Source organism: Arvicola amphibius, chromosome 9 (genome assembly GCF_903992535.2).
Source record: "Arvicola amphibius chromosome 9, mArvAmp1.2, whole genome shotgun sequence".
NCBI classification, from domain to species: domain Eukaryota; kingdom Metazoa; phylum Chordata; class Mammalia; order Rodentia; family Cricetidae; genus Arvicola; species Arvicola amphibius.
The window spans coordinates 38,605,066-38,625,620 of NC_052055.2; the positions used below are offsets into that span (position 1 = coordinate 38,605,066).

Below are 20,555 nucleotides of genomic sequence, written 5' to 3' on the forward strand. Positions count from 1 at the left end.
TAGGAAGGGCAAAGTTTATTATTTACATGTATAAAATGGGCATAGAAATGGCGCCCGGCAGTCCAACACCGCTGCTCAGTCGGTGATGATGAGCTCGTCCACACCCCAGTCTTCATAGCTCCCATCTGGCAGGTAACGGCGAATGATGATTGGGATCTTCCGGGCCCTGTGGTGGGGAAGTCACAGGACATGAGGGCTGGTGCCCTAGCTCTGCAGCAGGGAACAGGTGGGAGAAGCACGTGTCACAGAAACACCCTCCCTCATCTCGGGGGCTTGACTATGAACAAGCCAGAGATCTACAGGATCAAACACCAGCTTCCACAGACGGAGAGGCCGAGAGCTGCTGTCACGCTCTGGAGGAAGGACCCCTGTCTGAGGGACTTACTTGAGTTCCTTCATGGCAATGAGCAACGGGTCTGTCTCCCCCTCCAGCTCCACCATCACAGGGGCACACATCCTGCAGGGACAGACACAGGTTGGAGAGACAAGAAACAAGGCTCAGAGAAGGTGACTATGGTGTCCTGCTCCTCATCCAGCAAGGGCACCCAGGCAGGCAGCTGTGGTGGCAGAAGTATAAAGGAGCCGCCACTAAACAGACAGAAGACCAGCAGACTGGATTTAAACTGTGCCTCCAAAGATAAGCCACTAGATTTCTGTCCACATCCCAATGGTCTCATTTATTTATTTATTTTTAAATATTTATTTATTTATTATGTATACAATATTCTGTCTGTGTGTATGCCTGCAGGCCAGAAGAGAGCACCAGGCCTCGTTACAGATGGTTGTGAGCCACCATGTGGTTGCTGGGAATTGAACTCCAGGACCTCTGGAAGAGCAGGCAATGCTCTTAACCTCTGAGCCATCTCTCCAGCTCCCAATGGTCTCATTTAAAAATGAAGATAATCCCTGCCTCACTGGGAAAACCAAAGACTAGAAGACTCCATGCCACTCACTGTTCTCCACCTTGACACTCCGTTCATGTGAGGGGAGTCCCACTTTGACTTTTTTCTGGTGAGGTACAGAAAGGCGAGTAACCTGCTCAAGGTTCAAACACACACAGGCAGAGAGGCAGAGTCTAGATGTGTTCCTAACCACTGTGCTATGATGTGTCCTATGACACACACTAAAGTCATCTAACTGTAATGCTCCATCAGAAAAGGCCCTTCATTCTTGCCACATCACTCAAACCCACAGCCCTTCACAGCAACAACCCCAGAAGGGTCACATTCTCCCAGCCTGGCCCCCATCCAGCCTTCATTCACACACCTAAAACAAACTTTTATGCCTCCCCACTCCCGTGTTCTTAAGTGTCCCCTATGTTCTTAAGTTAGCATGATAGTATCAGACAGAGGAGGGGCCTTCGTCCTGAGGGCTTTACAAGAGGAAGAGAAATCCAAGCCAGCTTGCTTGGTCTCACCATGTGACCCTCTACCATGCTATGATGCAGCTTGAAGTCTCATCAGGTGCAGATGTCATGTTCTTGGACCCTCCAACCCCCAGAACTGTGATTTAAACGTACGGAGCCAGGAACCTGCCTCAAGGATTCTGTCACAGCCACAGAAAACAAGCTGAGGCACCTGTCCTTTCTGCACCATCTCTCCACAGCCTGGGGGGCTCAGGTGTCCCCACTCTGGAAATGACTGTCTTCACTGCCTGTGTTTACATATGCCATTCATGGCACCAAAGACACCAGACTACTCTCCACAGAAGACCATGATGAGCTGCTGGTGGCCCAGACCACACATGGCCACTGTGAGGGCCCAGTCCCCAGCCAATGCTTGTCCCCAGCAGAGGCCCCAACACCAAACAAGCGGATGGTACCTCCAATTCTGTGACCTAAGAACAACTCCCCTGATCATCCTAGACGGGCTTATACCTATAAATCCAGGGCCCACATCTTCTCTCGACCACCAGGACATACTTTTTTATTTATTTGTTTGTTTTTTCGAGACATGGTTTCTCTGTGTAGCCCTGGCTATCCAGGAACTCACTCTGTAGACCAGGCTGTCCTCGAACTCTGCCTGCCTCTGCCGCCTAAGTGTTGGGATCAAAGGTGTGCACCATCACCACCCGGCTTGGAACTGGAGGGATAGATGGTGTGAGCCATCACGTGGATGGTGGGAACCAAACTGTGTCCTCTGCAAGAGCAGCAAGTGCTCTTAATTGCTAAGCCGTCTCTCCAGTCCTGGGAGAGAATTTCTCATTAAGGGTTCTGAGGATTGTACCTTTAGAGCTGCCAGGTGACTCTGGGAACCAACTAGTTTGAGAGCAAGACTGACTAGTTCATTACTAAATATTCTGATCTCTGCTACTCTCAAAAGCCTGAAATTTTCCCAAGAGCAGAAACCAAATGCCCTTCCTGAATAACAAAATGTCTCCAAAACTTGGGATGTAGTTTGGCAATAGAACGTAAGGTCCCAGGTTTAGTCCCTAACACCAAGAGAACAAAAGAAACGCCCTCTACATACAAAGCCTTACAGAACATGCATGGCTGTAACACCCACTGCACACAAAGCCTTACAGAACATGCACGGCTGCCCTGACCTGTCTGGGCCTGGTCTCTCCATACATTAACAGGAGCACCTGAAGGGCATCTGTTCATCAGTGTCCCTATCTATGGACATGCAAGTGCAAGTGTGGGCTTCAAGTGACTGTCTTGTGCATCACCCACCCAGTTAGCAAGATGTGAGTGAATCAGCCACCAGGTGGTGCTAGTGGGCCGGACCGAACAGATCAAAAGTTATCCAAGCAGGCATTTCATTCAGCACCTAAGCAAAGGTTAGCCATCCAGTGCGGAAGTACAGGATCCAGCCTGGCTGTCCCTCACAACAGGCAGAGCGCCACCAGAGGGCATGGATCCCTCAGGGGAAGGTGCACTAAAGCCCCAAAGAAAAATGTGACAGTTGGGTTGTCTTGGATTGGGGTTTGTCTGGGCCTTCACACCCTATGAATGCTCCAAACTGCCTTACCAGACATGTGTCAGTTTGAACCTGTCCCTTTAGGGTCTACTGACATTTTTACTAATTTTATTTCTTTTTTTAATTTATTTATCTACCATGTATATAGTATTCTATCTGTATGCATGCCTGAGGGCACCAGACCTCATTACAGATGGTTGTGAGCCACCATGTGGTTGCTGGGAATTGAACTCAGGACCTTTGGAAGAGCAGGCAATGCTCTTATCCACTGAGCCATCTCTCCAGCCCCCCTAATTTTATTTCTTAAAGTTTTTTTAAGTTATTTATATTTGTGTATCTATACTGGGGTATATGCAGGAGAGGAGGTGCCAATCCCTCCGGAACTGAAGTTATAGGCGACTATGACTCAGCTCCCCTACAAGAACAGTATGTGCCGGGCGGTGGTGGCGCACGCCTTTAATCCCAGCACTCGGGAGGCAGAGGCAGGCGGATCTCTGTGAGTTTGAGACCAGCCTGGTCTACAAGAGCTAGTTCCAGGACAGGCTCTAAAGCTGCAGAGAAACCCTGTCTCGAAAAACCAAAAAAAAAAAAAAAAAAAAAAAAAGAACAGTATGTGTGTGCTCTTCTCTCCAGTCTTCTAAAACAAGTTTATTTTATTAATTTTGTGTGCGAAGACTTAAAATTTTATTTTTACTTTTACTTATATGTTCTGTGTTTATGTAGCTAAACCACATGTGTGTGGATGTCCATGGACGCCAGAAGAGGGCACTGGGTCCCCTGGAAGAACGCCAAGCACTCTTAACCTATGATCACTTCCTCAGGCTGTATTTTGTGTTTGGGTCTGTGTATGTGCAATTATATACATGATTATATGCTTGCCATGGCATGAAGGAATCAAATCAGTTCTCTCCTAACCTGTGGGTTCCTGTAAATCAGGTCATCAGGCTGGTATCAGGCATCTGCACCAGCTAAGCCACCTTGCTGGCCCACTTTAGTGACATCTTTGCCATCATTGTGCTGCAAGCTTGCCACCTAAGCTGTAACCACCCACACTATTTTTAGCACCAGAGATACATGCAAAACACCACCCTTCGTCTACCACCCTGGGGATTCCAGCCCTTCCATGCCCTTTGGAAAGCACTAGCCACATCTGCCCTGACTTCGGGCTACCTGTGCTCTGGTCCCACTCTCTCATCAGAAGACACTCGGGGAGCTGGGATGACATCTTTAATCGCCTCTACATTCTCAACAGGGCAGCACCACACCTCAGTGGTGAGCACAGCTGCATTTCAGAGACTATGAAGGCATCCTGCCACTGGGCCATTTTTACCTAAAAGAATGAGCCTCCCAGAATGCTCAGCCAATTGGAAATGTCCTGTACCTGTGCCATCCCTGTGCTGTGAGCCACAGAGATGCTCCTGACTCCTGAGATGTGTCCAGTATTGGGGGGAGGGAGTTGCTTTGTTTTCATTTGTTTGGGTAGGTTTTTCTGTTGTGGAGGTGATGGTTTGGGGCTTTTTGTTACTGTTTTTGAGATGGCATCTAACTGTGTAACCCTGGCTGTCCTGGAACATAGACCAGACTGGCCTTGAAGTCACAAAGATCCACAGGCTTAGCCTCCTGAGTGCTGAGATTAAAGATATGTGCTATCTCACAGGGCCATTTTTTAAATTAACTAATTAATTTAAATGGCCACATGGAGACACTGAGTGCCATAATGGACAGTATAGGCCAATAGGACCATAGCCCCTGAAGGTGGCTCTAACTTTACTCAAAGGAACAAGAATGCAACCATGCTAGAGAAAGGAAAAGTCCATTCCTGAGGAATGGCTGAGGACCACCTTGCCCACACACAAAACCCTTTATCAAGGCAGACACCGCAGTTATCTTTCCCCAGGGCTGTGTGAACCTGTGAGGGGATGCAGACAGCACTATGCCTCCAGCATGCAGGCCGCCACATACCCGGTGGGAGAATGCTCCGTCGGCTGTGTTTTCCCTAAACTCCCAGGTCTGTCCTGCAGCATCCACCATGTCAGAAGTCCAGCAGTTTCTCTCAGGCTCAGGTCTCCCACTAGAGTTCCACTAACTCTGCCTCTTCCAGGTTACGGCAATCACTGATTGCCTGAGTCTGCCTGCCTACCATCTAGACCCCTGAAGTCACTGCTGCTCTCAGGCTTTCCCAAGTGAAGGGCCCTCCCTACCTCACTGGGCTAGCCAGTCTCCCTCATAACAGGAAGGGGTACAAGCCTGAAGGGCTACCATGGCCTTCCCTGAATTTATACTCATCTCACTTTGGCAAACTGACAGGAATTATCTGAACTCAGGGCCTCATACATGCTAGACAGACACTCTGCCACTGAGCTACATCCCCAGATCCCTTTTCACTTCTAGCTTGAGACGGGGTCTTGCTAGTTGCCCAGAGTAGTGTTGAACTCATAGTCCAGGTGGGCCTTGAACCCATTCTCCTACTGTTTCTGTCTCCTGAGTGTCTTCAATTACAGGTCTGGGCCACCAGGCCTGACTAGGTTCTTACTGACACTTTTTTCCTGTGTGGTTACTTTTCATGGCCTATTTTTACATTATACCACAGGATTCCTAAGCCCAGCACAATGCCTGGCACACAGGGGCTGGGCAGGATCAGCAGCCTGGGGCTCACGGTGAGGACAGCAAAGGGCAACACTTACGCGATCTGGAGTGCCCGCGTGCCCAGCACACGGGCTCGCTCGTACTTGGTCATGTACGGAGTGGTGATGCGCTTCTGGTTGGCCTGTGGTCGCTCACCAGAGGGGAGAATCTCAACATTCTCCTGACCTTCCTGCATCCCAAGAAAACAGAGGGGACATCTCAGGGTGAGTTTTGGGTCAGAGAGGAAGATGATGACAATGACACTCACCACCACCATTAACGCTTTCTAGATGTCAAGGACATTTACTAACACCCCATTCCTTATTACCCCGTGAGGCAGGAATCATGGTCCCTAGTCCAAGGGCTTCAAGAGCCAGCCAACCTGACCAAATTCTCCAAACCAGCAGTAAAGAAGACTGTGGTCAGGACTCCAGAGCCAGCTGCCCCATTGAAAAGAAGGCTGGTCCTGCAAGTGATGAGCACACCCTAAACGGGAAGTTGCACAAACACCAGATCTTTCACGGGTGGCAACTGAGTCAATGGGTCGAGTGGCAAGGACAGTCATGGTAAGAAGAAAGAGTCACCATTGAGCAACAACTTGCTACACATCTGTCCAGGCTAGCCCTGGGTTCCACCCTCCGCTACACACACACACACACACACACACACACACACACACACACACCTGGGTTCCACCCTCTGCTCCACACACATGCACACACACAAGCACACAACTAGGTTCCATCCTCCGCTACACACACATACACACACACACACACACACACACACACCTGGGTTCCACCCTCTGCTCCACACACATGCACACACACAAGCACATATACACACACCTGGGTTCCATCCTCCACTACACACACACACACACGCACACCTGGGTTCCATCCTCTGCTCCACACACATACACACAAGCACACACATACACATGGGTTCCATCACTCACTCACACTCTCTCTCTCACACACACACACACACACACACACACACACACAAATACTAATCTGCCAGCACGGCCACAGATGCTGAGGTACTAAGCAAAGGGTTTCTGATAGCAGAGTTTTGACCTAGAGGAGAAAACAGAGGCACAGAGCACCAGCTGCTGCCAGGATCGTGCACAGCCTGTGACGAGAGTTTACAGGTTTCCAAAACCAAGAATTCGAGGTTAGGGTATGGCTCAGACAGTGAAGAGCTTGCTGCCCAAACTGGAGGACCTAAATTTGGATCCTTAGTCTCCATGTAAGACTCTGGATATATAACAGTGTGTGCATATAACCACAGAACCAGGAGGTAAAGAGAGAAAGATTTCTGGGGCTTGCTGACTGACAGTCTAGCTGACGCAGTGAGTCCCAAGCTCAGGGAAACCCCGTCTTGAAAGAGAAGGTAGAGACCGTAAGAGGATGACAGCTGATAGCAGACTCTGCCCCTCCACCGCACTACACAGGTGAGTGCACTGCACACAGACACGAAAGTGCACATGCACGAAAAAACTATTTTTTAAAAGATAAAAATTGTGGGGGCTGGAGAGATGGCTCAGCAGTTACAAGCACTGGCTGCTCTTTCAGAGGACCCGGGTTCAATTCCCAGCACCCACATGGCAGCTCACAACCATCTGTAGCTCTAGTTCGAGGGTAATCTGACACCAATACACAGAAAATAAAGTTAAATAAATTAAAAATAATAATGATAATAATAAAATAAAAACTGTTTGCCGAGTGCTTGCTACAGGCCCAGAGGTATTCGAAGTGTTTGGGGTAGAGCAGCAAATGAAAGAGAGCAAGGCTACTTCCACCTGGGCCCACGCCTTTAATCTAGCACGCAGGCAGCACAGACAGGCTGGTTTCTGTGAGCTAGAGGCCAGCCTGGTTTAAACAGCTGAGTTCCAGGGCTATCTACCAAGAACAAGTCTAAAAAAACCCATACATAATAAGATACAACAATCCCAAGACCTAGCTAAGGTCTAGCTCTTGCAAAGGCAAAGAGTGCATTTGTGAACTGTGGTGGTGCACGCCTTTAATCCCAGCACTCAGGAAGCAGAGACAGGCGGATCTCTGTGAGTTCAAGGCCAGCCTGGTCTATAGAGTGTGTTCTAAAACTGGCTCCACAGTTACTGAGAAAGCCTGCCTGTATCTGTGGGAGACACGTCCCTGGAAAAGGGAACAGCGAAACCTTTCGGCAACCATCACCCACCCCGCTGTCTAGCGCCCAGGCTGCTGTGCAGGAAGCTGAGGGCTGAGGGGGTTACTGACCTCCTCGGCATTTTCCAAGTCATCCAGTCCTTCGTCCTCCTCCACATCGTCAAAGTCATCGCCATCAAAACTAAGCCAGAAGAAACTGCTGGTTAGAACGTCACCTGCCAGAATCAGAGGCTCAGCTTGGTGTATCGGCTGTGACGTAGGAGGGACCGCAAATCTCAATGAGGGAATCTCTAGCTTCGCTGTATGCCTTCAATCTTGTCCCATCTGCCCCCCAATTTTGCTAGGACTTGTTCACCACTGTTTCCCTCTCTATGAACTACTGTGGTCAGTTAGTAACATGTACTTTTCTGGTCTGAGGACTTTTTTTTTTTTTTTTCGGTTTTTCGAGATAGGGCCTGTCCTGGAACTAGCTCTTGTAGGCCAGGCTGGCCCTGAACTCACAGAGATCTGCCTGCCTCTGCCTCACTATGTGTTTGTGTGTGTGAATGTGAGTGTACACATGAGTGTGCAGATGCCTGTGAAAGCCAGAAATGGGGTGTCAAATCCGCTGAAGCTGGTGTTACTCAACACAGTGCCGGGAGCTGAGCTTTCACACCCTGGACAAGCAGCAATGCTGGCCATCACAAAGCCATCCTCCGGTCACCAGCGCAGGACGAGCCCCATCAGAAGGGAAAGCTATACATCTGTGAGTGTGATGCTACACTCCCGTACTCCTAGCATTTGGAGTGGAGGAGGAGACTCAGGAGTTCAAGCCCAGCCTGGGCTTACATAGGGACATGCTGTCTAAAGAACAAAAACAAAATTTACTTCAGGGCTGGAGTTGTTGCTCAAAAGTAGTGTATACAGAGCATGCACGAAATCCCTGGGCATTAATTCCCAGCAGAGAACATTACCACAATCACCCTACCCCTGAGGTGAGATTACGACCGTGGGAAGGGAAGATAATCTAACCTCGGTAAGACTTCCACCAAACCCCAAGCTCTGCTCGCTGATTACCTTTTTTGTTTTGTTTTCAAGGCAGAATTGCTCTGTGTAGCCCTGGCTGTCCTAAAACTCCCTCTGTAGACCAGGCTGGCCTCAAACTCAGAGACCCACCTGCCTCTGCCTCCCGGGTGCTGGGATTAAAGATGTGTGCCATGTCAGCTTCACTAATGATCTTTTCCTTGCTAAATCCTTCCCACTCTCACTCGTCTTCGTCTAACAGCTGGCACATCTGGCTCCTCCCTCCTGCTTCACACTCCGGGGGAGCGCCTCCTTAGCCTTTCCTGGGTCCCCCTTTCCCCAGTCACTCACTAGCCACCTCCTCTCTAGGGGTCCGCACAAGCCTGGTCGACACGCACGTCTCTGCTTTCACTGTATTTTCCCTGCGTTTTGTTTGCTTGCTTCTGAGACAGCGCCACTCTGTACACTATGCAACTCAGGCTGGCCTGGAACTTGCTACGCAGCACAGACTGACATCTGTTCACAGCAATCCTCCTGCCTTTAGTCCTCCCCCCCCCGCCCAGTGCTAGGATTACAGGGGTAAGCCCACCACATCCAGCTTCTATTTCTGAGTTTTGACGGCTACATCTATTTTAGGACTCCCATAGTGTATCTTCTCTTCTGACCTAACACATGCAGCCATCAGGAAATCCTCTTGGTTCTATTTTTAAACTATATCAACAGCCAGGCATGGTGGCACACTTCTATAATCCCAGTGCTCAGGAGGCAAAGGCAGGCGGATCTCCGTAAATTTGAGGACAGTCTGATCTACACAGTGAATTTGAGGACAGTCTGATCTACACAGTGACTTCCAGGACAGCTAGTGCCATGAAGACAGTCTCTGTCTCTGTCTCTGTCTCTGTCTCTCTCCCTCCCTTCCTCCCTCCCCCTCCCCTCTCTCTCTCTCTCTCTCTCAAAAAAAAAAAAAAAAGTAAAATATATCCAGGAGCTGGCCATGGTGACATAGACTTTTTAGGTTTGAGGATAGCCTGGCCTACACAGTGAGTTCCTGGACAGCCGAGGCTACATAGCTGAGACTTTCTCTCTCTCTCTCTCTCTCTCTCTCTCTCGTGTGTGTGTGTGTCTGTATGTGTATATGTGAATACCATCTCTCATATATGTGTGTAAGTGTGAGTGTATACCAGGGGCCAGGCATAGTGGTTCAAGCTTTAATCCCATCATTTGGAAGAAGGAGGTAGATGGATTGCTAAAGTGGAACCACCTAGTATACAATGAGATTTGGTCTCCAGATAAATAAAATAAATATATATCCAGAGTTCAACCCACTTCTGGCCACCTATGCTACAAGCCCGCGCCTGCTCCCAGCCTCCCAGGCCATCTCTGGATTGCTTCTTCCTATTTCTACGACTACACGAACTACACCACCGGCATTCCCTTCCAGAAAGGGGTGCCCAGAGGGCTTAACTCCGCACACTGTCCCGGGAGCATTGCTCCGCGAGGTAGGAAGTTCTCAAGACTTCACCCCCACAGACCCCGTAGCTGGGCTAGCCTGTACTCCAAGCGCCCAGCTCGCACCACGAAGTCCTCCCCTCCGAGCCCGCGCTCACTTGTCCTCGTTGTCTGACATGATGCCGTCACCGCACTGACCGCTCGGGACCGCACAAGAGTGAACCGCGCGCTTCAATCGTCCCCGGCACTACCTGCGGTCTGCGCCTGCGCCGTGACCCAAAAGCAATCACTTCCGGGAGGCAGCCAACAACGAGACGCGAGTGCGCATGCGTGGGTGTATACTCTGGTTACCATAGTAACCAGATGCGCTTGGTACGGGCCCTAACACACTGGCTTCCCCGAGGATCTCCTTCAGGAGGGCGCTGCCACGCTTAGGGTGAGCGCTCTGCCCGGGACCGTCACGATGGGGACGGTGTTCACTGCACGGTCCGGAGCCGAGGGTTCGGGCACCAGCTTCTCAGATACCCAGGGTGCTGGCGATGAGAGGTCGGGACTGCGACGCGAGATGAGGGCTGGTCATTGCTTCTCTCCCTCCTAGGGCCCTCCCATGGCTTCACAGGAGAGGGTGGGCGCAGTGTCCAAAGGAACCGGGTTCCGGCGCTGCCCTAAGCAAGTCCCTTACACGCCGGGGACCTGCGAGCTGCTCAGAGGTCAGTGCTTCACAGGAACAACCACAGGAGAGGTGGTGATTTCTTTAAGAGACTGGGATTGAGAAAAGTTCAGGAGAAAACCAAAGTCCAAAGGATGGAGAATTTTGGGGTGGTTGGCTCATCTTTTACATTGCACGTTCAATGAAACCTAACTCCTCCTCACCACAGTGAAAACTTCCAGTACCAAATCCAATTACTTTCCCTGGGCTTAGCACAATATGTAATCAGTCTTACAGGCGTTTAGTTTCCCAGATATCACCTTTTTAAAAAAAAAAAAAAAAGATTTATTTCTTTTTATTTTTTGTGCTTTGGTGTTTTGCCAGCATGTATGCCTATGTGAGGGTGCCAGATTCCCTGGAGTTGGAGTAACAGTCGTGAGCCCTGTGCAAGTGCTGGGAAGTGAACCCAGGTCCTCCTGAAGAGCAGCTGGTGCTCTTCACCGCTGAGCCATCTCTCCAGCCCCACAGCCAGCACCTTCTAAATGGTGAATGCCACCAGGCAGAGAAAGTGCCTGTTTCTGCTCAGTTGTGGCACCAGCCTCTGATACATGAATGAGTATATATACATTCATTTATCCAACAACTAAAAACACCTGATATGTGATTTTCATATTGTCCTAGGTACTGGAAGTAAAGTGTTAGGGAATTGCAAAAAAAGCAAACAATTCTCTCTTTTTTTTTTAAAGATTTATTTATTATGTATACAACATTCTGCCTTGATATATGCCCGCACGCCAGAGGAGGGCGCCAGATCTCAGTACAGATGGTTGTGAGCCACTATGTGGTTGCTGGGAATTGAACTCAGGACCTCTGGAAAAACAGCCAGTGCTCTTAACCTCTGAGCCATCTCTCCAGCCCAAAAGCAAACAATTCTTGCTTCCATAGAGTTAACAGTAGAGTTAACAGTATAGGAGGTTAACAAGAAAAATCAACAAGAAAAAAATTATAGAGCTGGGGTGTAGCTCAGTGATATGTATGCTAGGCATACATGAAGCCTGGGTTTCAATCTCAGCACACGACACACACAAAGTGTTACAGTTGGAAAAGTCACTCAGTGGTTAAGAACGTGTATTGTTCTTCAAGAAGACTCGAGTTCCCATATTAGCCAAAAAAAAAAAAGTCTGTGTGTCTTAGGCAGATATGATATACAAGTTTGCTGCTTGCTGCTTGAGAGGATTGCCTGAGCCAAAAAAAAAAAAAAAAAAAAAAAAAGGACTCGTCTGGATAATTAGATAATTAGTAATACCCTGTCTTTAAAATAAAATACAATAAAGGCTGTAGAGATAGCTCAGAGGTTAAGAACACTTGCTGCTATCCTGGAGGACCCAAGTTCAATTCCAACAACCATGTCAGGGGGCCCGAAACAACCTATAGAGGTTCAGTGCCTTTTTCTGGCTTCCACAGGCACCCATACACACACAGACATATGCGTGCACACACACACACACACACACAAAATCTTAAAGCCGGGTGGTGGTGCTTGCCCCTAATTCTAGCACTCGGAAGGCAGAGGCAGATGGGTTTCTGAGTTTGAGGCTACCCTGACCTACAGATGGAGTTCCAGGAAAGCCAAGGCTACAAAGAGACTCTGTCTTGAAAAACCAAAATAAATAAATAAACTAATAAAAGCCTTAAAAAAAACCTTTTTTTTAGGTGGGCAGTGGTGGTGCTTGCCTTTAACCCAGCACTCGGGAATCAGAGACAGGTGGATTTCTGTGAGTTCAAGGCCAGCTTGGTCTACAAGAGCAAATTTCAGGACAGCCAGAGCTGTTACACAGAGAAATTCTGTCTCAAAAAAACAAACAAAAAAGACTTTTTAGAAAAAAATTCCATATATAGTGGCTCATGACTTTAATCCCAGCACTCTGGAGGCATAGGCGAGTGGATATCTGTGAGTATGAGGCCTGCTCAATGAACATACCATGTTTCAGAACAGCCAGGCAACATAGTAAGGCCCTTTCTATAAATAAATAAATAGAATGATAGATGAACTAATATGTAGGAAAAAAAGGAAAAAACCTAAAGTGTCACGTGCTCTAGAAAAAACGAAGCAGGCAGAACATGCATGTTTAGTTGGGAGTTGGGGAGGAGTGGAGTTTGGGCAGGATGAGACATGCTGAGACGTGAGGGAGATGCGGGGGTCAGCTGCAGCTCAGGAGGTCTCACAGAGTGTTTTATTTTGCAGTGATGATGAAGGAGTCCAAACTGACTAACTTCCAGCAACGACACATCTTGGACACCATGAGAAGTAAGGACATTTACTCTACAGACTTCCTGGACAGAGGACCAGGGATATATCTTTAATATTCCTCTATGTGAAAAGGAAGGGGAATTCATCCCAAAGGACAGAGATGAAGCCAGACATGATATACACCTCTAGTCCCAGCACTTAGGAAGCACAGGCAGGAGGATCACCAGAAATTCAAGGCTGAGTCCACCAGTGGTGGTGCACGCCTTTAATCCAGCACTCGGTAGGCAGCAGCAGGCAGAGTGAGTTCCAGGCCAGCCTGGCTCATACAGCAAGGTCCAGGCTGGCCAGGACTACACAGCGAGACCATTTCATAAAGAAGGTTGGGGAGAGTGAGGCAGGCTGGAGAAGTAGCTTAGTGGCTAAGAGAAGGTTCTGCTCTTGGAGAGGCTGTTTGGTTCCCAGCTCCCATGTCGGTGGCTCACAACCACCTGCAACTCCAGCTCCAGGCCATCCCACATCTCACAGACACACAGGCATATATGTATCTAGAGTAACTAAAAATAACATATTTTTTGTTTGTTTTTCAAGACAGGGTTTCTCTGTGTAGCCCTGGTTTTCCTGGAACTCACTCTGTAGACCAGGCTGGCCTCGAACTCACAGAGACCCGCCTAACTCTGCCTTTCAAGTGCTGGGATTGAGACACGCTGTGGACAGATTTTTCTTTGGGCTGCCAGCTCACAAAATGCATGGAAAGTTAATTTTGAAAGTTCAGCCAATAGCTTAGGCTTGTCCCTCTAGCTCTATTCATCTACATGCTGCCACACGACTTGTGCCTTTCACCTCTCCTCTGCATCTGGTTGGTGACTCTGCCCTCTTCTGTCCAGAAGTCCCGCCTATACCTCCTGCCTAGCTATTGACCATTATCTTTTTATGAAACCATTCACACTGACCCATCTTCACACAGTGTAAAGGAATACTGACCAGCCAGTGGTAAAGAACACTTACTGCTCTTGCAGAGGTTCTGGGTTCAGATCCCAGCTCCTACATGGTGCCTCACCCCCATCTAAACTCCAGTTCGAAGTGACCCTCTTCTGACTCCTGTGGGCACCAGAAGAGGTTCATATATGGCATACACTGATATATGCAAACATTCATAGACATAAAATAAAGTACACCTTGAAAGACAAGGCTTCCTTGATGCTGTTCCCTAGGAATTCACTGTCTACTTCTCCTTAAGCAAAACATTGTTTCATAGCTTGGTTGAAACCACAGATCCCTCTCCCTGACATGAATGTCCAGCATCACTGAGGCTGTAACTATTTGCTTGCTCACCATGTGCTCAGGAGAGAGGCAGACCTGGGCATGGGATCATCCTGAGAATGGTTCCACGAAGGGAAGACAGGTGGGGAGTAATGGCAGGCGCACACTTGTAAACCCACAGCACAGAAACCCAGTCATCCTTGTCGTCCCTTGTTCTCCCTCCTACCTGGTCAACAGCCCTGCAAGCTACAACCTGACCCTAATAACCTGTCTTCTCTGCTCCTCACCAATGCTGCATGTTATCTGAATAGCTGTTTTCCTTGATCCTACTCTTGGCCATGATCTTGATCCAACAGCAGAAAGGGTAACTTTTCCCCAAACCCTCCAATGGCTTGCTACGCTGTAGAATAAAATCCTCTTTCCAGAAACTTCCATAAGTCCTGATCTCTGTCCCCCACCCCATTCGCCTCTTGGCTGCTACCTAGGTATCTGGGCACACAGTGCCTGAGCACCTTCACCCCAGCTGTTCTACGTGGAACAGTCTTCCTCAAAGTAACTGCAGGTCTGGCTCATCCCTCTTCACTGTCTACTCCAATGTTACCCTTTTACAAAAGCTTTCCCTGTTGCAACCACAATCTGGCTGCAGCTGGTAGAGCCCTTGCCTCGGATGCCCCAAGCCCTGGTGCAGTCCAGCACCACAGAAACCAGGTGTGGTGGTAAATGCCTATAATCCATTCACTTGGAAGGTAGAGGCAGGAGGATCAAAAGTTTAAGGTCTACATGGAGTTGGGAGGCCAGTCTGGATAGACCCTGCCTTTAAAATAAGCAAAAACTGCCAGGTGGTGGTGGCACACATCTTTAATCCCAGCACTCGGGAGGCAGAGGCAGGTGGATTTCTGTGAGTTTGAGGACAACCTGGTCTACAGAGTGAGTTCCAGGCCAGGCTCCAAAGCTACAAGAGAAACCCTGTCTTAAGAAAACAAACAAACAAACAAACGTAAAACAGCAAAAACCAAAACACAGGGCTGGTGAGATGGTTAAGCAGGGAAAGGTGCTTGCTGCCAAGTTCAACAATCTGAATTTGATCCCTGGGACACCATGGTCAGAGAGAACTGATTCCTACAAGTTGTTCCCTGACCTGCACACATACACAGACATGCATGCACATAGCACATTAAAACAAAAACCACACAGAGAAATAAAATCACCATGCCAAAGACTCAGTGTATAAGAATGTTTATTGCAGCATTGTCAGAAGTAGTAAAAATCCAACCAACAAAAACAAAACAAACCCAGAGAAAACCTGAATGACTAGCTGAATAAATAGTGTAATCATTCTAATAACTAGTAGATTACTATAAAAAATAAGTTACATATAAATGTGTCTTTATGGAAAGTTGGTCATGATAAATTGGTAAGTGAAAAGGGTCTGTTATTGACCATACGGTGTGATCCAGTGTTTAAGAACCGTTTGTGTACATACCAAACAAAAAACATCCTTGAATGTGTTTTAGAAGCATCAAGAACGAGAACCACCACCTCGTTGTTACCACAGCCTGCAGAGGAGCAGGCTCGGAGGGCTGTTCACACTGTTTGACTTCTAATTGGCAAATACCATTTTTCTTTGAAAAGAAAGACAAACAGGTGCTGTCACTTGACCTTTTTGATTCCAGGAGGAGCCCCTCTGCCCCTGCAGTGCAACCCAACATCCAGCCAGAGGGGCTCTCCTTCCAAGAAGCCAGCTACAACCATCTACCTGCCTCCCATCCTGGCTACTCACTCCCACCTCCGGCCTGCCAGCATGTGTCAAGCCAATGGGGCATACAGCCGTGAGCAATTCAAGCCTCAGGCCACCAGTAAGTGACAGTCTTGGGGTAGGGGCTCTCTTCTGTCTTCTGGGGTCATAGCAGCCTGGGACAGACAGCACCATTCCAGTAGTGGGTAACAAACCCAGACAGATGGCCCTCTTCATCCTATAGCTTTTTTCAAATTAATCCAGTTTTCCTAATCCTAATCCCAGAGGGATACATGGTCCCTCAAATCCATCTCCTCTGTATTTGAGTCCGCATCTGGGAGCCCCTCCTCCTGGCCTCTAGTACTGCTTTTGGCCCAGATGCCCCAGCATCCTCACAATTCCCTACACACAGGTCACCTCAGAGGCCTGCATTTCTGGATTCTGTTAGCTCTGCACTGAAGCGTTTTCTTTGTTGTCTCAACTGCTAACCTGGCATGTTCTGCTCTGGAACAGCCAAGGGAGATGCTGGGTCTGCAGAGCCCACTCCTCTCAACCCCGACACCCAGCAGTGTGTAAGGGGAACGACTGCTCTTCCCCCTTAACAAGACCGTCTCTGGGCCCTACAGGAGATCTGGAGAAGGAGAAACGAAGACTCCAAAATATCTTTGCCACTGGGAAGGACGTAGAGGAACGGAAAACGGCTCCCCGCATGCAGCAAGAGGACCCAGCTCCTGAGGTGGACCGGTTTGAAGAATGTGAGTGTGTGTGTGTAGAACTGATGGGGCTAACAAGAGAACAACATGACTTGCGATAGACCCGACCCCTCCCTGCCCCCGGTCCACTCTCCCTCAGAGGCCATGTGCTGCCTGGGCCCCTGTGCACTCACACTGCCCTGTACACTGATGGCCCTTCCCCTCTGTGCAGTGGTGAAGGAAATCCAGGACAGGAAAGAATTCTTGGCTGCCATGGAGGCTCTGGGACAGGGCAAGCAATACCGAGGAATCATCCTGGCTGAAATCTCCCAGGTAGGAAAGCCCAAAAGTGGGGAAGAGTAGAGTCAGATGGGATGAGCCCCAGCCAGCACCATGGCTGGCCTTTCAGGTGGCACGCTCCCACCATGGTGTCCTGCCATGACAGCAATCTTCCTGGTGGCCCTTTGCAGAAAATAAGGGAAATGGAGGACATTGACCGCAGCAGAAGCGAGAAGCTTAGAAAGGCTCTCGCCACCACCTAATCCTAGACAAAGGCGGGCCAGCCCAGTGCGACCACCAGAGCCTTCGCTTCGCCAAGCAGTGTCATCCCCAGGTCTGCCCACCTCAGAGACCACACCAGATCATGATGTGGCACTGCCCAGGGATGCAGAGGCCTCAGTGACGCCTCTGAGTCACTGTCACAGCCACAGTGTTGGCACCTTCTTCAGGGGAAAGAGCCCAGACACACCATGTTGACACCCCAGCTCAGCACCGTGGACATCTGCCTAAGGGCACCCTCTCTCTGGCTCTTCCCACGCCACAGCTGTCCTCCAGGTGCTCTGTGAACGATTTTGTCCTTCCTGTATCTTAGGATCTATTTCTTTGCCTTCTTGTAGCCTTGGGCAAATGTTTGACCACAATGATTAATTGGCCAATAAAACACATTTAACTTGGCCATGACATGTGCCTCCTTGTTTACACAGGAATAAACACATTTAATCTGTTCAGAATCAGAACCCGTCCAGCACACATGGGTTCTAACTGCTGTTTGCACATTTCCAGAGGAGCAGGAAAACAGATTCCTGAGCAGCCTGTCGTCAGTGCTAGCCCTCAATTCTGTGGTGTGATACCGGGCTCACCAAGACACTCCATCCAGGTAGTTTCTGCTGAGGAGCCCACTCGGGGTTAAAGGTCAACTTCATGACTTCCACCAAGTGAAGACTAAGGAAAGAAACATAAAAGGAGGGATCCATACTAAAAGGGCTCTGGCAGGTGCCACAGCCTTGGTTCCAGTTCCATTCACGTGCCTCCGAGGTCCCAGCTAGAAGGTCAAGGAACCCAATGAGGAAACAGCCCTGCTCCCACCTGGTATGCCCTCGCTCCCCACAACTGGCTGACTGCACAGCAGTGTCCTTCAGGCTGTGACTGTGCACAGCCTCACCTTCACTGGTATCCCATCATTCCTGGCTCTATAATGAAATACTTCCTGCACCTGCTACAAGTCCCATAATTCTAATAGAACATATAATCTGTCTTCTTCCCAAAGAATAACCATGGCTACTATGCAAGAGCCAGCAGATGAGCATCAGGTCCGTAGGGACACAGCCTCCAGCCCAGGCCTAGAACACTGGAAAACCCAGGGCAAGTGTTGCCTACAGTGGCAAACTCAAATAGATGGCAACATTTACAGATTATGCCTGTACAAAAACTGGATTCTGGGTTTCTTTTGAAAAGGGAGCAAGGTGTGGCAAGCCTATGTCCATGTTCACAGGCAACAGGTGACTTCTATGAGGAGGGCTGGTCCCTGGAGACATGGAAACTATGCTTGACACTGAGACAGCCTGGTGTTGCCCTCTCCTGGGTTACAGCAGCTGGGTCACAGGACCCTTCTGAAAAACCTGAGGTGGTGGCCTGGGCTTCAGGTCAACAGTGCATCTGGAAAGGGGCTATATGGGAGTGCAAGCACCTCTCCCCAAACAAGAAGGGAATCCTGCCCCATGGTAGGCACTGTGGTCAAGTTCCCAACTGCATGGACAGCCAAGCCCCTCCCGGGTGGCCAGACACCTGGCCATGAGGTGGAGTACACACAGGCAAAAGGGCACAGATGTCTGTGGCCAAGGCTACTGGGCACTGGCAACTGAGAAACAGTGAACTCCTTCCCAGGATGCAGAAGGAGAAGCACTGAAGACCCCAAGAGCAAGAATAGTGATTGGACCATAAGCTGCCTGGCATATTCCCCAGGGAAAGGATGTGCCCAATACTGTTCTCCCAGGACCATCCAGGGGTGAATGGCCACCAGTCCTCGGAGGGAATAGACAACAGAAAAGACAGACTGCATCAACCACAGAAAGGAATGGGTCCATCCCCTGGGTATGGAGTGGGCAAAAACCCTGCATCAGAGGTCAGATCACAACACCTTAGAGAACAAAGGTTAGCACCTACCCAAATCATGCCTTTCTAGGCTAGTCTGAGTCACCACCTCAGCACAACCACCAGGTCCCCATGTGGTGGGTGAGACTTCCCATGAACCAAGAGAGAGAAGGGAAGAGCTCCCTACAGCTTGGGAGGCAGAGGAAAGCAGTTCATTCCCAACTGACACAACACAGCACTCACTGAGGGACTAGAATTTGAGACTTCATAGAGCTCCTGAGTGAGGGGACATGACTTTCAAGGGCACCTGTGTTAGACAGGAAGGCAGGGACTAAGGGTCAGGGCTGAGAAGGAAGAAGTTAGGCAGCTAGCCTTGTTACTGGCCTGCTGGAAGGTGCACATGTCGTGGCCAGAGCCTGCCTTAGCAGGACTGACAGTGAAGACTCCATCTGGCCTGGTTCAGGAGTACAAGGAGAGTCACTGCCTCTGCCTAGACCCTACATCCCTGCTTGCCCCTGGGCCTGTCACAGCATCTGGAGTCAGAATCCAAGTGGGCAGGGCTAAGTCACAGCTGTCTGAGACACAGGGAAGAAAGAGGGAAGAAAACTTGAGCCCACACCAGCTGGAGACTCGCAAGGATGCCAAAGCTCACCTAGGGACTCCCTCCCAAGGTCACTGTCCCCCTTGGCGGGTCCCGTGCCGTCAGCTCTTGTCCCCAGGGACCTTGCTTCTGGTGTCACGCTTGTTTCCCAGCAGCTTCAGCACCTTCATGGTCTTGAACTTGCCTTTCTTCTTACCCTCCGACTCAGTCTCTCTTTGGAACTCTGCAGCAAAGAAGAGGGGACCATCAGGGGCAGGATGGAGCAGTGGTCAGCGTCACTGAGCGGCTTCAGCCCACCCATGCACCAAGTCATGTCACTATGCCTAGTTTCCCTTTTCTCCCTGGGATGCACATCTGGAAGGACAGTCTGGAACCTGAGACGGTGGTGCTCAACCTGTGATTGCATATTCTACATATCAGATATTTATATTACAATTAATAACAGTAGCAAAATTATAGTTATGAAGTAACAAACAAATACTTTTATGGTTGGGGGTCACCACAACATGAGGAACTGTATTAAAGGATTGCTGCATTAGGAAGATTGAGAACTACTGTGAGGTATAGCTCACTTTTTATTCAATAGCTCGGATCACTGTACTGAGGTACATTTCTTTGTAGGCTACAACAGAAATGCCAACTGACAGGACTAAGGAACACCTCAGAAACCATCTGCCCAAACCTCAAACTCTCACAAGGAAAATGTGTGTCTTTGAAAAGAACTAACACCAACCATGTGCTTGTAGGTCCCTAATCCCAGACTGGTGCTTTGCACCATTAGCTCCATAACCCTCAGCCCACACCCGGGAGAGGCACCATAGCAATGGGAGTGAAGTGAGGGCTGAAGGAACTG

The 20,555-nt window shown here is 49.3% G+C and overlaps 3 protein-coding genes across 5 annotated transcripts in view; 1 reads left to right on the forward strand and 2 right to left on the reverse strand.

Moving 5' to 3' along the window:
- On the reverse strand, nucleotides 1–10,418 carry Polr2f (RNA polymerase II, I and III subunit F). Its single transcript, XM_038342587.2, has 5 exons — nucleotides 10,303–10,418; nucleotides 7,805–7,874; nucleotides 5,603–5,733; nucleotides 386–457; nucleotides 1–166 (listed from the first exon to the last, which is right to left on the reverse strand). Exons 1-5 carry the CDS (start codon nucleotides 10,320–10,322, stop codon nucleotides 76–78), a joined length of 384 nt encoding a protein of 127 aa, XP_038198515.1. The 5' UTR covers nucleotides 10,323–10,418; the 3' UTR covers nucleotides 1–75.
- Nucleotides 10,419–14,377: 3,959 nt separating this feature from the next.
- Nucleotides 14,378–17,653, forward strand: C9H22orf23 (chromosome 9 C22orf23 homolog). The gene is made up of 5 exons (XM_042055725.1): nucleotides 14,378–14,446; nucleotides 15,932–16,160; nucleotides 16,666–16,794; nucleotides 16,964–17,064; nucleotides 17,202–17,653. The coding sequence occupies exons 1-5, from the start codon at nucleotides 14,378–14,380 to the stop codon at nucleotides 17,271–17,273; spliced, it is 600 nt and encodes a 199-aa protein (XP_041911659.1). The 3' UTR covers nucleotides 17,274–17,653.
- Nucleotides 15,525–20,555, reverse strand: part of Micall1 (MICAL like 1) — a 31,485-nt gene continuing 26,454 nt past the window's right edge. For 2 of the 3 annotated variants that reach the window (XM_038341584.1, XM_038341585.1), the window contains one exon: nucleotides 15,525–19,925. In XM_038341584.1, the coding sequence (XP_038197512.1) occupies nucleotides 19,804–19,925 (122 nt within the window). In that variant the 3' untranslated portion in view covers nucleotides 15,525–19,803. The remainder of the gene's footprint in view (nucleotides 19,926–20,555) is intronic. The other variant, XR_005286782.1, reaches the window with a different exon arrangement.